At 39.2% G+C, this 16,611-nt stretch overlaps 1 protein-coding gene across 1 annotated transcript in view; it reads left to right on the forward strand.

Annotated features, from left to right (window-relative positions):
• The window catches only part of si:ch211-186j3.6 (neural-cadherin), a 445,044-nt gene that overhangs the window by 216,596 nt on the left and 211,837 nt on the right, over positions 1 to 16,611 (forward strand). The window contains exon 5 of the mRNA XM_023953704.2: positions 14,898 to 15,009. Within this exon, the coding sequence (XP_023809472.1) occupies positions 14,898 to 15,009 (112 nt within the window). The remainder of the gene's footprint in view (positions 1 to 14,897; positions 15,010 to 16,611) is intronic.

A 16,611-nucleotide genomic window follows, 5' to 3' on the forward strand; every position in this document is an offset into this window, starting at 1 on the left:
TTTTTTCATGCAACTTGGGTTAGTATTCCTGAAAGACTATTTTCCGTCGTTAAAAGCCACTGTTTTTGTTTTGTTCTCACTTTTAATCTTTATTCACTGGCTTTTAGTTTCATTTTTTTATGGCCCAGAGGCAAAAACCGAGACATGCCAACGAAGCAGCATATAAGCAAAATAAAAGGATGGAATCCACAGCCGCAATGCTGAGTATTCAGACAAATAATTAAACTGATGTTCTGCAAACAGATGTTTACATAACTGTTTCCATTTTGCATTTTGGATCTATTTTTTTCTGATGAAAGAAAAACATAATCTGTATAATTTTAATATTTCTTGCTTTATTCATAGTAGTAACTCGGACAAAAACTGGTTCATCCAAAGGACAAAATTCCTAGCTACAGAGTAATGTTGTGTACTCTATCCACTGCAAAGAGAACTGCAATAAACAGTATAAAGGAGAAACTAAACAACCTCTAGACCAGTGTTTTTCAACCTTTTTTGAGCCACGGCACACTTTAGCCTTGACAAAAATCCCGCGGCACACCAGCATTAAAAAAAAAAAAAGGATAAAAACAGTCTGTATTGATCCACGGTCCCTCCATGATCTCACATCGTCGCATTTTTGTGATAATTGTGGCAGAAAAAGCTGGAAGTTGCAGCTGTTTTTTCTAATAGATGTAATAATAGCTAAGTTAGAAGATTTAAAAACTTTTTGATTTGTGTTCGCTGTTGTTTCAAGACGTTAAGAGGAGAGACTCGTTGTGGCACGACACGCTCACGCTGTCACTTTTAACCCAATGCATCATGGGAGATGTAGTTAAATAATCAGCCGAACGCAAAAAGACTAGTGTCTCTGAGCTTCATAGTTTTTTTTCACTTGTTCCACGGCCTGACACTGGATTCTGTGGAAAGCTACACCGCTAAAGACGAGCTTCAGCTGGTATTTTTGGTGGAACTGAGCGACTTTATCAGCAGAATTCAGAGCAAGGAAGCGAAGACTTTAACCACTTCTGATTGGTCAGACTGATGACATGTGATTAAGAATCCAAGAGTGATTGGTGGAGACAGTTAAAGGGACGGGACTTTTCAGAAAACGACGTTAGTTGCTGCTAACTCGCGGTACCGTCATTCTTATCAAAATGTTTTTAATAGAATCAAATAAACACAAAGAAAAAAGTAGTTAATGATCTTTCATATAGCTAATTTGTTAGTGTTTTGTCAGGACCTGTTTGGATGAACACAGAGCTGAAATCCTGGAGATGGAAAATGTTGTTAAATCAGGTAATGAGGACAATTTCCCACGGCACACTTGACCATGTCCCACGGCACACTAGTGTGCCGCGGAACACTGGTTGAAAAACACTGCTCTAGACAACCTGCTTTACCAACATCACAGAGCCAACCCAAGTGGACCTCAGTCTGCAGTGCACCTCCACCTGAAGGCCATAAACCACTCGTTCGTGGATAGTAAAGTCCGAATTCTAGCCAGAGAGAAAGGATGGTTTGAGCGAGGAGTGAAAGAAGCCATTTTTGTCAAGAAGGATAAACCTTCTCTTAATAAGAATGGTGGTCTCAGGTTTATTCTTCCAGCCATCTACGGCAGTGTTCTGAAACCCAAACAAACCAAACCAGTTCCACCTGGGTCGTTAACAGCTGAAGAGATGACCAGGTTGGGAAAGGAGCACATATATACCAGCTCTTTTACCAGCTATTTCAGAATTGACAAAGCCTTTTGGAGAAGAGGTGAAACGTCTTCTGACTTTAAAAAAAACTAAGTCCAGATGACAGCCCCTAAACGTACTACTATGATGGAATCTACCTTGATGAATGAGAGTCTTCATAGACATTCTTGCTTTATTTTTTACAAATGCTACAAATTCTGGCCAAAAAATGTACCTTTTAATAACCCTTCATGGTTTTAGCCATCAGAAAGAGGCACTCAGTTGATCTTTCAGATTGAAGTATCTCAACAGGAGTCGTCTTTAAGCTTTAAGCATCTTTAAGCCTTTTGTTAGATAAACACTAGCAGTTCCCTCACTTTAAACAGCCACTGTACATGTTTGTCTTTAAAGGTGTGAACGGAGCACACTAATGGATTTGTCTGATTGGAAGAAGTGCTCTGGGACTCCCGGTGACTCCCCCTAGCTGTCAGGGAGTGAGACAGAACAGAGGCTCAGTGCTGTTGTTTCTGCAGGCGCTCAGGCATCTGGTCTGGGTTCCATCATTACTCTGGCCTCGGGCTAAAACATGTCCTGCTGAACCCATCTGTCTGCAGCGTCTCCCCTTTTGGTCTCAGTGGCCCACAGAGAGCTTGTGTGGGAAAGCTGGGGCAGGAAAGGCAAATACCTGTGAATGAGGAAACAACCAAGAGAAAACAAAACAAACAGAACCTATATTTTTTCACTTTTATCTTCTAAATAGCAATTCTCCATCACAACATTGTTTTTTGTTACTTGGTTGTATGAAAAACTAGACATGTTTCCAAAACCAGCCTTGATAGGATTTTTGCATCTTCTCTGGTTCAGATCTGCCTCTTTGGTTGCAGAAACTTGGTCTTTATTGTTGATCAGAGAGCATTAATCACAGATGGCTTTGAACACTTCCTCGCCTGATGTGAAATGTGGGCAAACCCTGCACGGCCAGATCAGTCCTGCAATGTCACATTTTCTCCCAAGGTACCGTAAATGAAAGCTAGTAGTTGTGGGCACCAGGCAATTTTAGTTAATGAGAATATCAAACAATCTGAATGGGATCTTAAAACTGGAAATACAAAATTATTATGCATTGTCAGAAAATACAGTCAAATAAGTTATTACAAGCAAAAACTTCATTTAATGATGTAGAGTCAACTTTAATTTTGTTTGGCACTTTGGGCTTCTAGAGTATCTGCTGGATACTTTGCCAGATGCAAACTTAAAAAAAGAAAAAAACATGTTTTAATCTATTCAAGAGTAAAGATAGCCTTTTTGGGGGGTAGTTTAGATTGGATCAATTTTTTTTTCAATTGTTCTAAAAATATTTGGGTGAAATATTTACCTCAAAGTTCTCAATGTAAGAAAAATAAAAATAAATACAAATTCTGTTTTTTTTTTCTTTGTTGTGCAATTGTGCATATGATAGTAACAGTTTTTCTATGTTAATTCAACTTTTAAGATGTGTTTTCATATTCTGGTCATCACAGGTTATGCACAGAATTGAATCAAACTTTTTTATTCCTCAGCCCCCTCATCCCACACCACCCAAACTGTGGTGTGTGGAGGGCAGCATTGGGTTTGGTGCTTTTGTAAATGGATTCTTATTGTTATGGTTCCAGCAAATGGTGACAAGCCACTGCTACATTAATCTTTTTCACCATTTTAATGATGCGTTTATTTGATCAATGAGGTCCCATTAAACCCAGACAGTACTTGAAAAACTGAAATGATTATTTCTGTAGAAAAGTTACACAAACTACCTTCATCACTTCCCTAAAAGATGCTAAGGCTCAAAACTGAAATGAATCTCTGCAGAAATAACCCACTCATGTGACTCCCTCTGGTTGCTACAAGAGGACAAACGGACGCTCTGGGATGAGGATGGTGCTGCTTTGTTTTCATCATTTCAGTTTGACCTCCAACGCTGATGTTTTCTCTAACGATTAGCTCTTTTCAGAGAACCGCCGGCGGTTCTGTTTTGAAGGTAAAACGTGTCCAGGATGAGTTCATGTTAAGCTTCTGGTGGAAGGCTGGAGGGCCTCATCATGCCATGGCAGGCATGATGGGGGTTTGAGCAGGCCTTGACTCCTCTGTGAACGCGACTCTAGGATGGTGGTGTTACACCTTTGTAGGCTTCCTTTCATGCTGCAGCGCTGATATCAGCCACAGATCAGGCCACTCTGGTGCAGGTTTTACAGATAGATAATTGCATTTCAGAGGGTTTAGCAATCACATCCCAGCCACAGGGTTGGTGGTTCAAATCCTAATACCTCAGCTAACATTAAAATCTCATTAAAACTGACTAAAATTCCCTGTCACACTAGATTCAGCAGTACCGGACCAGGTTTGACTGTTGATCCATTTAGTCTTTAGGAAGGTCCATAGAACCTCCGTGGTTTTATTCTGTGTTAAACCACATCATAAACAAAAAATAAGAAACCATAAGTCAAATTAGAAGTGTTTAAAAATAAAGAAGCATATTTTGAAAAGTTTTTGGAACAAATAATGGTATTATACAATTGCAGATCATTTAAGGTTTTGTGGACAAGGAAATCATGAACAAACCTTAAGTCATAACTCAAAATATTTGAGATACCCAAGAAAGTAATACAATAAATTCATTCCCAAAGGAAATGAACCAAAATTATTGGAAGGAAACTTAACACATAAACAACAGTCTTTGATTTAGAAAATAAGCTCTGTTGGTTCGTCTGTTGGTTCAGAAAAATGAAATAAAATATGAGGGAAAGGTAGGATTGAAAATCTACAAATGTAGCTAGTATTGAATACCAAGGGGCAAATAGGGTTAAATTGGGTTTTGGGGATAGTTATTGGACATCTATAGCACTGACACAGAGATTGTGACATATTTAGTAACTTCAGTAGTTGTGTACAGTATAATAAAACTTTCTTCACTGGGTGTTGACCCGAACAGGTACTGCAGGTTTTTGGGTTGTCTGGGCCCGGGGAGAGTCGTAGAGAGGAGCAGCTGCATCCTAACCCATAAGAGCCATCCCATAAGAGCCCAGACCGATTTTTTTCGTAAAAATAAAATTCTGTGAAATCCATTGTCAGGCCCTATTGTTAAAAACCATTTGTTTTCTCCTTCACTGAAAAATGATAATTTTGCTGACTGGCATGATCGTGGACTGCGTGGTTTCAAAGATTTCTATATTGATGGTTTGTTTCCATCATTTGAAATGTTAAAAGACAAATATAACTTGCCTAACACTCACTTATTTAAATTTTTGCAAGTAAGAGACTTTGTTAGAAACAACTCTCCAAATTACCCACAACTCCCAGAGGAATCTGTTACCGATTCATTATTTTTGAAAGACCCTGCGACTAGAGGGGGAACCTCACATTTGGACAATAAACTGAGCCACCTCAATGGTCATAGCACCTTGCAGCACCTGAGGGAGGCCTGGCAGGAAGAGCTCAGACTAAATATTTCAGAAGAGCAATGGGATCAAGCTCAAGGCTCCACACACACAACCTCAATCTGTGCCAGGCATGGTTTGATTCAGTTTGAGATAATACACAGGCTCCACTGGACCAGGCACACACTGAGTAAGATATTCCCTGACGTTGACCCTCTTTTGTATACGCTGTGGACAGGCTCCAGCATCTTTGTCGCACATGTTTTGGAGTTGCACTAAGCTGTCAAACTTTTGGTCTGATGTTTCTCTGACACTGTCAGAAATTTTAAACCAGACGGTGCAGTTGGACCCCCTCCTCGGAATTCTGGGAATCACAGATCCCCAAACTTTTAAAAAGAAATAAGAGTAATTCAGTTCAGATGCTTAGTTGCATGCAGCATCATACTTTTAAATTTTTAAATTGGAAGCAAGAACAGCCCCCCACACACATCCAGTGGATCAGAGACCTTTTGTTTTTTCTAGATTTAGAGAAAATTAGGTAGACCTTGCAGGGACGGGAAGGGAAATTTTTCAATGTTTGGTCCACCTTTATTAATGAGTTTGCAAAAAACAGTTAAATATTGTCGTTTTATCTATGTTTATTTTATTTTTTTATTTTTATTTTTTTCAGTTCTGTTTCTACATTATTCTGTTTTTTTTGTTTTTCTTTTTCTTTTCCTTTCCACAAATCGTTCTTGTGATCTGTTAGTGTTTTCTGTTTTGAAAATATGCTAAAAACTCAATAAAAAAAACAAAACAAAAAAATTTCTGTGTATTTTACCTCAAACCAGGTGGACGACGAGTCCATTTCGGATATTTTTCTGTTACACTGACGTCACCATGGGTTCCTCTGGGTTAACATGAGTGCCGTTGTGTCATACGGTCACCTCAAAGGACATCATGAAAATGGAACGTACCATTGTTGTGCCTGTGGTCAGTGTCTGGAGAAGCATTTTCAAAGTTGCATGCACTTACAGTATCATGTGCAACCTTTACTCTCTACACGTTCACCAAGTGGTCTACGGCATTGATATTTCCTGTGGACCACTGGCGTGTTCTCTACAGTTGTGCCCATTTTTTACCCTGCAGACAGCCCTTCCCACAAGTGAGAGTGGTTGTGACTAAGGTATAATGTCTTTCCAGGATCACTGAAGATCAATATTTCAGGACGGTTCCTGGCTGGCTTTTATTTGATCTGATTCCTATACGACAAAAGCCTGTTGTGTAACTTTAACATCAGCAGAGGTAACAAACTTTGTAGCATAAGAGGCTGGTAAAGAATGATTGCTCATGAGATGCACACCTTTTAGTGGATTGTTTTAGCTTCTGTGATGCAGCTCCCATTGAGAGTGACCTTGGTTGGTGTATAACCGATATTAGGAGGGTGGGAAGGTTATTTTACTCCTGTTTTTGTGGCACCGTTTGAAGCAGGACAGATTTACAATGATCCCCATGTAGTTTCTGCGTCCAGAGGACAATTTAAATCTGTATGTAAATTCTGTTAATAACTTAGCAAATCTACAAAAAGTGATTAACAGGCACATTCTGGCAGTGATCTGCACACTATACCCATCTGTTTCGGTTAATGTTTCAGAAATTCAAATAAAGTAAATGCTTAATAGTTATTTAATTTAGGTGCAGACCACTGGTACAACAAAGAAAATTACACTGACTATATTTTAGAGCATAAAGGTATTTTTTTCCCCTAATTTCAGTTAAATACATGAGTGGAACATTTCCAACAACAGCTTGAATGGAATGAAGCTAATTCAACCACCTGTGTTATCGCCATTGCTTTTTTTTATGCTGTGCTAATAAGAAACTGCATTAACGCGTCAACTCTGATAGCTTGTTATGGTGTGTGGTTATCTTTTGTATTTTTATGCTTGTCTAAAATGCTGGACCCCTAATAATAAGCAGCTGCTTCTGGGATGTCCATTTTTTCCACATTCTGTATTGTGAGATTTGTTGCTTTCGACGCATTGTGGAAAAATAAAAATAAAATAAATAAATAAAAATAAATAAGAGGACCCAACAACAGGAAGAAAAAGAGCTTAAATAACTCATTGACATACAGTAACACACAGAGCCAGAGTGCAAAAAAATAATGGAAATAAATCCTCAAAGTAAAGATGGTGAAATGTAAGAAAGGAATTGAGCAGCAATAATAGTCAAAAGATTACTCTGTTCGTCTTTTGCCCTGACATCAATGGAAAAAGCATGTAGGCTGACAAGAGTGTCAGCAGGAATACTAGGAAAGGTGTGGAAGCAGCCATGCTGTTGGTTTAGAGACATAAGCCAGAGCTAGAGGTAGCAGAGATGGAGATGTTGAGGTTCTCTTTGGGAGTAACCAGGATGGAGATAAATGCAGGAAAGCAGGTTGGGACAGTTTCAGCGATGATGTTCGTAGAAGGATGCTAAGGTTGGAGATACCAGGAAAGAGGAAGACTAAAGAGGAGGTTCATGGAAGTAGAAGGAGAACAGGGGGAAGGTTGGTGTGAGTGATGAGGATGCACAGAAGAGGATTAGATGGTGACAGATGATTTATTCTGTACCCCTAAAGGGAGCATCCAAAAGACAGAGGCGTTGATGAGTTATAAAAATGTGTAAAAGAATAGTGTGTTATGAGAAGGGGAAAAAAAGACACTACAGCAGCAGGAAGAATTGGAAATCACAGAAGAGTTGGAAATTGTCCCATAAATCAACATTTTATATGTTCTGGATGTTTTAATCTGAGGACTTGCTGGACTAGATAGTGTTTTTTTTTTTTTTTTGGTCATGCTTGTCTTAGTCAGAACGTCCATCCATGAATTTAAAAACCAAAAGCACAGTAGCTGGAGTTTTTGTAGGTTCTATGGATGGATGGATGGAAGGATGGATGGATGGATAGATGGATGGATGGATGGATGGATGGCACAGCAGTAAGTAGGATGGGTGCAAAATCTCCATCAAGAAGAGCACAGTTCCAGCAGCTGGAGCCTACCATTGTTGAATTCATGTGGGGAGAAATCCTCCCAAACAAAGCCAATAGCTGGAGCAAATACAGCGATATGCAAACACATTAGAGATGGTTTGAGGATTACATACCAAAGAGCAAACCAAACATTGCTAACAGTAAGATATTTAGAGACTTTTTATCCTCACATACCAGACTTCTGATGTCAAAATCAGTCAGTTTGGATTGAATTATACAGAGCAACTTTGTTTTTGTACTTACAAGTGAGTAAATATTAATTGCTTGCCATTGATATGGTAATTGCCCCCCCAGTACCCTTGTTTATACCCCTCCGGGAATCAAACCCTGGATTCCTGCGTGGCAGCCTTCTACCTCACCAACCGAGCTACCCAGCCGCTTAATTAACAGTTTTCTTTGGGGAAAAAAAACACTTCCTCCTCTCTAATCAACGCACACTTGTTTAAACACATAGTAGCTAGAACTACAGGTAAAATGACCCACCTCTGTGAAGCAGCAGAAGTAAACCACCTCAAGGCTATTCAGCCTTTCTTCCTTAAATCGGAAAAAAACGAACCCAGCTCTTACTGTTGAACAGCAGCACATACCTATAGTTTATAAAAAATATATCTTCAAGGGTCATGACTGCACAGATGCTACAGAGATGATGTGTGACAAGAGCGGCAGCAAGATGAAAGAATTGGAGCTTAAGACTGTAGCACTGAGCAAAGAGGCTGGTGGCAAAGTTGAAGAGGTTGAACTCGTGTTTGGGAGTGAAGATGAACAAAAATAGGAATATGTGGATTATCAAAATGTTGTTGTTCACCTTTCGGCACATCCCTGTAGGGATCACCACAGTGAATCAGCTTTACCTGCACAGGTGGTTTGGCAGAGTTTTTACCCCGGATGCTCTTCCTAGCACAACCCTGTATTTTATCCCGGCTGGGGACCAGCACAGGAATACCAAGACTTGCCCCCCTTGTGGCTACAGTGTGGATTATCAAAATAAAAGTCAGATTTCACTTGGATAAAGTTGCTTGACAGTAGCAGTTGTGGGAAAAAAATAAAAAAGATTTCATTGTAAAAGGAAAGGCTCAAAGAACTGTGATCAAATTGAGATAACTTATTCAAACTCTGGCATACTTTTCTGGCTGCTAAAAATACTAGATTAGCCCAAATTAGCTGTGAGAGTTGAATAAGCCACGCCATCACCTTAGAGACGAGTTAAGAGATGCAGTTGCTGCAGGGTAAAATATGTTTTAAACCCATGTGCCCTTTTGGGAAATTTCTGTTCATTTTTCTGATCTACTGATCCTTTGGACTGATTTCTAGCTCATTGGCTGCAAACATTTAGCTCCATCTGGACACCTTTCATGCACTTTAATACGCATTCATGTTTATTTATTTTTTTAGCTTTTCACACTAAAGGATTAGATTTATCTGTGCTTTTCCAGACGCTCAAGACGCTTACAATGTGTGTCCACTACAGTCTAAAGAGTTTTCAGGATAAAAAAAAGTATAAACATTGAGTAAATATTGTTTTTGTGCTGTTTTTCACATTTCTGTAAATTCGATTGAAATTTTATAAAAGTTTATAAAAGATTACCTTAAAAACAGTTTCTCACAAAAATGTTTCATTTAAATGAAGTTGCATTTAAATGGTCCAAATTACATAAACTAATACATTTTTCCTGAAAAGTGCTAACATAAAGTATGTTGAATATACTGACTGTAAATGAGAACTGGACTGAAAATGCAACACTCATAGATCAAATGAAGTCAATCATTTTCTTTTTTTCTTTTTTTTTGCAATATGGACGCCGCCATGCTGAAACCAAAAAACCTCAGTTAGCAGTGATTGGCAGTGAGTCGATCTGAGTCAATGTTGCTACGGCAACCACTCTGGCCAATCGGGAGTTACCTTGTTGAAAGTCCACACCTCTACCACTTGAAAGCAGGCTGAATGAAATCTGTTAATCTAACATTTCAAATGTTGCATGTGGGGGCCACCAACCCACTACTTTTATTTTAGCATCGGTCAGTTTATAACTTGGATAACTTTCAAGTATGTAAATAAAGAACAGGATTATCAAGAACCTGTTTAAAAAAAACAAAATTAAAAGGTATTATGGCAACAATAGTAATTCTGACCTAAAGAATGACTAACAGCTGTTTATTTCTCTATTGAAGTCTTTGGGATTTTGGCTTCCTGGAACCAGCAGGTACTTCCTGTTTGGAACGCCAGGGGGGAGGGGTCACTCAGTCCAGTTCTTAGATACAGTCAAGGGTTACATCAAGGGGGACATTGGTGCTGAACAGAACTTGAGGTACAAACAGCAGTTTTTGTATCTGTAGTCTGTAGAAAATGACCGTCATCGCTGGTCAGGCTGCAAAAACAAACCCCTTCAGCTAAAATGCAGGCCTACCTGCAAGAAAGTGGTGCGAATGTTTTGAAATCCACAATAAAGAGGCTCTCCATCAAAATGGGCTGCACAGTCCGCTTGCCAGAAAAGAGCCGCCTCATTATTTTCTTTATTGCTGCTTTCTGCCTTATGGTCTGATGTGGTTTCGCCTGCTCTGCGTCTTCCTTGGCTTTAACCTGCAGAAGCTAAACTCACTAAGAGTCCATACATTTGTGACTAATAGGTAAATAATTCAAAGTAAATGTGATTTTAAAATGGAGGCTGTCATATTTTGATGAAATGTCTATCTCTTAGCTCTCTACAGCAGCTAAGGAGACACTGAAATAGTAGAAAAGACAAGAGGTAGCCCTGAACACATACTAATTGAAGCATGCTATTTTGTGTTTGTTGGATTTTATAGCACTGACTCATACCTCTGCTGCTTATATCCTCAAGGAATAGGATGTTTCTTGCTTTGTGTGTTTCGGGGCCACATTTAGTGGCATCTTTTCCTTCAAATGCCCTAAAGTTTTTCCCTTGAGGACTTATAGAATAGCAACTTTCTTCATTCAATTTATTTATTTATTTTTTTTGTTTATGAAAGTAATTGCTGCAAAATGAAGGTGTTGCCGGCTGTCAGAATAGAGAACGGACGCTCTGCGTTTTCGGGTGCAGCCGACTCTCAGAGCGGAACTTTAATTTGCAGGTAGTTTCCAAGTTTCTCACTCCAGGAGTGATGCCTCATCGGCACCATTAGTTACCTAACCAGCCTGAGTCCCGCCTGCAGCTCCTCACCTCGCTCTGCGCACACATGCTCTGCCTTATGTGTGTCTGAGCTCATCTTGCTTCATCGCTCTTGACTTCCCCTCTTTTTTTCATTAAATCTAGCTTTCACCCTGACCTGCACACACGGACTCTTTTAGTGCTTTTATTCTGAAAAACACAGACTCTTAAGAATCTTTTGGCTAAACAAAGAGCTGATCTAGGACTGTTCAGCTCAAGGACAGTAAATTTTCAGAGAGTGAAAGGCCTGAAATTCTTTGGTTAACAACCTTTATTGATTTGGCTCGGCGGTGTCACAGTAGACACTGTCTAAAGAATCCGACTGAACCTTCAGCATGAAAGTGAAAGCTGTTGTATAACATAGTTAAAAACTCAAAAGTCATTTTGCTTTCAGTCTTATTAACCACATCGTGGTAAACCACCCAGAATATTCCGCATACTGGGAGACAAGATGGCACAATTTCCTTTTTGCAGGAATGGTGCGATTGTCGCTCTCAGAGCGCATACATCAAAACTCCCACCACAGCAGGAAAATGGATCCTGACTGTGGAACAAAGAATGAAGAAATACATCTGTAAACTTTCTGCAGCTTCATGTTGATAGAAGTCAGAGCCGTGCAGGAGTCTATTCCTGCCAGCAGGGATTCTATACAATTATTCATTACTATGAATTTTTATTTTTATTATTTTGCAGTATTCTCTATTTGTTTCTTTTGATGACCTTTGATTTGACATGGGCCCTACTTTAAGATGATTAGTGTATGTGTGGTGATATGGTTAAATAACAACCCAAATGGAGAAACTAAAACATCTGCAGCAGCTGTCTTCATGACCGCTAGGGCTTTAACTTCACTTAAATCATAAAGAATCTTCACAAATGTATATTTTTTTGTATATATTTGCAATGGAGGACAGGTGGATCAAAGTAGCAGGCAAATGAAGGTTTAGACCGTTTGTTAAGACCAGAAGTCTCAATCAGAGGAAGAGGCAGGGCGGGGCTGTGGCTGGCCAGCAGGTGAGGTGGCTGATGTGTAATTTCAGGAGGTGTAGCTGGAAATCGGGACTGGAACTGAGAGTGTGAGCAGGCAGGAATATTAGACGATCTGGCATCGTGTGAGGAAAAGAGTTGGGTATTTATACTGCAGGAGTATGAATGGGAACATGGGCTGCAGGTGAGTAGTAGGTGGGATCAGGGGAGGAGGCAGCTCCGGCAACCCTCCGGTCCCCCCTCAGCGAGAGAGAGGGGCAGAGAGAGAGAAAGAAAGAGAGAGACAGGAACAGACTGAGATCCTAACATGTTGCAACTGCAGTGTTTTTATTTTTTTTATTTTGTTAAAGTCACACTCCGATCATCTTTTATATATTTTCAAAGCCAGATTATACCGTTTTAGCCAAAATCAAAAAACCTGTGTTGTTTTCTGGGATAAAGGAATCCTCACGGTTCCTTAGAGGTCGGAGTTTATGACCCACCCAGAGTCTTTTCTTTGTCATAAACATTAAACTAATTTTTAACACAATTTTTTAAAAATCTTCTCCTGAGTCACAACAATTTGAATTAAAAAAATGCTAAGAAATGTAATTTTCAGCTAATATTCTTTCTTTACATCTTCCACCAACAGAAAAATGCCACGAGAACATGTTAAAAAGTAGATTTTCATCAACTTTAATTCAATATATTTTTTGAATACCTTCTTTGAAATCTACAAGAAATTTAGAGATGATGCATAATTGACAACTTGAACAATACATACAAATTCTTACAAGAAAGTTTCATTAGAAGTGATGCAAGTAACCATGGTAACAAGTCAGGGCTGCCTGCATGGTGCAATTCTCAGAATTTAGGTGAAGAGAAGCTCTCAGAGGCTCACCTGGGAGGAGAAATACAATAAAATAGATTAATGAATCAATAACCTTTTTTTGGAGTGAACCTACTGAAATTTGCTGATATTATTTTGAATTTATTTTCATCACAAAAAATTTCAGTTGTATAGATTGACAAAAAAGGAAGAGTATTCCTACATTTAGATGCGTCTTTCAAAAGTTTATCATATATAAATCAAAAGTATTCAAAGAAAAGACAAGGATTGCAACATTAAAGGAAGCAGTTGAGTTTCTGCTGGAATATTTAAAGAATCTGTTGCCCAAATAAAATTTTAATTGGAAGTTTCTTGAAGGAGATGTAAGCTCTCGTGCTCCCTGCCCCGCGGTCGTGTAAACGCATCGTTACCTCCGACTGAGAAAAGCAAACAGAAAGGTGTCTGAGGAGAAACACAGCTTCATGCTCACTGTGCTCTTCTCTCTCTCTCTTTTTTTAAACATTTTTTGTGAACTTGCTTCTCCTGTGAACTTGTGAAAAAGTCTAAAAGACAGCACCGCTGTGAAGCTGCGAGTCTGTTTCTCACATTTTGCTTGCAGCTACTGAGAGTGAAGGGATAAAAACACTGACACAGCTGTGCAGAAAAGCAGAGAAATAATGTAGGTCTATATTTGAAGTCAGAAAGCCAACCAACACAAACACAGTTTCATACAAGGCCAGAATGACGAGGGTGTGTGATATGCATGTATGTGTCACCTAGGTGACCCGCAGAGATGAGATAATCAGCTATTTGTGAGGAAACAATCAGAAAGATGCATAAATAACCGCCTCTCCTTCCTCGCTGACTTTTTCTTCTGCTGCAAACAAACACCTCCGGGAGTTGACATGGCCAGATTTGATTTTCATCCCTGCTGATCTTTGCTGACGGATTAACTGATATTGCAGAATTTCATTTTACCTTCTCAAACCTAATGCCGGTTGTATTTACAACCCCCTCGCTGTGTGTGGGGGACACCAGAGTGATCTGTCTTCTCGTGCTGGAAGAAAAAAAAAATAAAGGAGAACCTTTAGCTCAGTCTCTGATGTTGGTTGGGGGCGCCTTCGTGGGTCGTCTCGTCAGCGATGAACAGCATTTCAGAACATTTGACAGCGTCTTGCTTACTCCATGCAGGGTCCAGTTCATCTCCTTTGTTAGCACCGGGGTCTGGGAAAGTGCGCCGTTCTCCGCTCACCCACGCTCTGCAGCATCCTGAAGAGCAAAGATAAACCGGAGGCACGCCTTTGGAGGAGTCCGGGATGAAGCTTGCTTTGGGTTATGGATATGGTTACTCGCAGATGAAAACCACTCTAGATGCAAGGAAAACCAATTTTCCACAGTGTCTGCAGGAGTAATCCCAGACTTACAACATTTCATAACACTGTCCCAGTGAGAGTCCTAATCTTTTCCTCTCAGCAGGTTTTGCACATGCAAACTCGACATGAAAGCAGCAGAGGAGCCAGTGCATGTATGAAAATAATGACTTATCCTGACAAAACTGGAACTCCGTGTGCAGAGGGAAAGATCATGGACATTGCTTATAAATGATTTTTAGAAATATTTAGCTCACTTTACAATAAGAACTGTCCAATTCATGAAATTAAGAAGAAATGCTGTTGGTTAACTACCAGTCTACAAATGCTTGTAAATATAAAAATAATAATAAATAAGATAGAAGTCATATAAACATATGACTAACTGAAATAACACGGAAATGAAAGAAGGTTGAAGTCATGTCTATAAGCAAATACATTCCCATTTTACCTTCTGTCTCTCTCCTTCTCTCTTTCTTCTCAGGTCCGAGTTGTAATTGTCGATGAAAACGACTGCGTGCCAGAATTTCTCCAATCGATTTACAGCAAGGACGGCATTCCTGAGACCGTCACAACGGCAACCTCTCTGATGCAAGGTGAGCCGTGGAGAAAAGGCCTAAAAAAAACAATTCTGAAAACCAATTTTGATCCATGCCATTTCAAACACTCGAATCACTCTGAATGCTTCAACGTGCGCACAGCTTTTTTCAACTTTGTGTTCAAGTATCTGCTGTAAAGACAATCAAAATCTAAGTTTGGTCTTCACACAATTTCAACAAGGTGTTAAAGATGCACTGATTTGTTTTCTTGGTATTTAGTTACTGTTGCAAAACAATTTATCTGGGAGTTATTCAGATAAAATGTACCTAAATATAATACAAACTTTGGACAAATACAGTTTGAAAAAATAATTTGCTTAGTTTTAAAGGGTGCAAAGACGTCATAGAAACTTTCTTTCTGAGATAAAATGAACTTCACTTCATGATGCGTTCACTGTACCTCAGAATTGTGAACTTTAGCCAGCACAGTTGCAAAATTTATATGAATAAGAAAAATGATTCTTAAAAAGTTTGACAAGTAAAAAAAAAAAATGTTAGAGTAAAATAGGGGAAACAGTGTGTTTTAAAGAATAAAAAGAAAAACCCACAAATAAAATATAAATCGTGTAGAAAATGGTAAGCTGAATAGGTTTGGTGGTATTTACTATCTTTGATTCTGATTTACATTAACAAGACATACAAACACATTTTTTACAGATTTCTTACATTTTACCTTTAAAAAAAATAAAATATACGGATTTTATGGTATTAAGCATGGAAGCGCATAGCATTCAATAAAAAAAAAAATATATCTAAGGTTTTTGTATATATATAAAAAAAAGCCACACTGGCTTTGTTTCCATGACACTTATGTGCAAAACTTTAATGAAATTCTAGAAATGTCAAAAAAACACATTCACGTTTCCATTAATTAATTATCCAAGTAAACACAAACCAGCTCATAAGTCCTTCAGAACCATGGCGACGGATAAGAACATGGTTTACAAAAAGGATGCGTGTGCCATGTGTGTGCCATGCGTGTGCCGTGCAGCTAGACCACCATTGACAGTCTCTGTCCTGAGCCAGAGAAGCATGTGAGAAGCCGGTTAAACGGTATTTAAAAAAAACAAACAAAAAACACGTTATAACAAGTAAGCAGTGGGACCCTTTTTCCTGTTTCATAACACAACAAAATGTGTGGAGATTTCTGCCACGGCAATAGCGCTCATCATCATCTGTCAAAGGATACGTCGGTGGCGTCTTCATTAGGCCATGGAGCGGCGAGTGCTGGAGCAGCTACAGATGAAAGCGAAGCAGAGATTCCATCTATTTACTGCCCGTGACATTCAGCGTTTAATGAGCTGCGTGACGCTGTGGAACCTCTAGTGGCGCTCGCTGTGCGGGGCTCAGGGCAGCCAGTTCCCACCAAGAAGTGCATTGCCATCTGGTTGTTGGTCACGTGACTCATTTAATTCGAAAAAAAATGTTTCCAGTGCATTTCTTCGAAAAATGTCCACTTCGATAAACTCCAAAAACACCTCCTCCTAGTGCAAAATCTTTTGTTCAATAAATGCATCTTTTTTGGAAATTGTGTTGTTTCCATTAAGCAAATTTAAGACGTGATCCCTGTTTGTATAGTTTATGTGATATGAACTGTTT

This window comes from Oryzias latipes, chromosome 3, assembly GCF_053564925.1.
Source record: "Oryzias latipes strain Hd-rR chromosome 3, Olatipes_Hd-rR_3.1".
Taxonomy (NCBI): Eukaryota; Metazoa; Chordata; class Actinopteri; order Beloniformes; family Adrianichthyidae; genus Oryzias; species Oryzias latipes.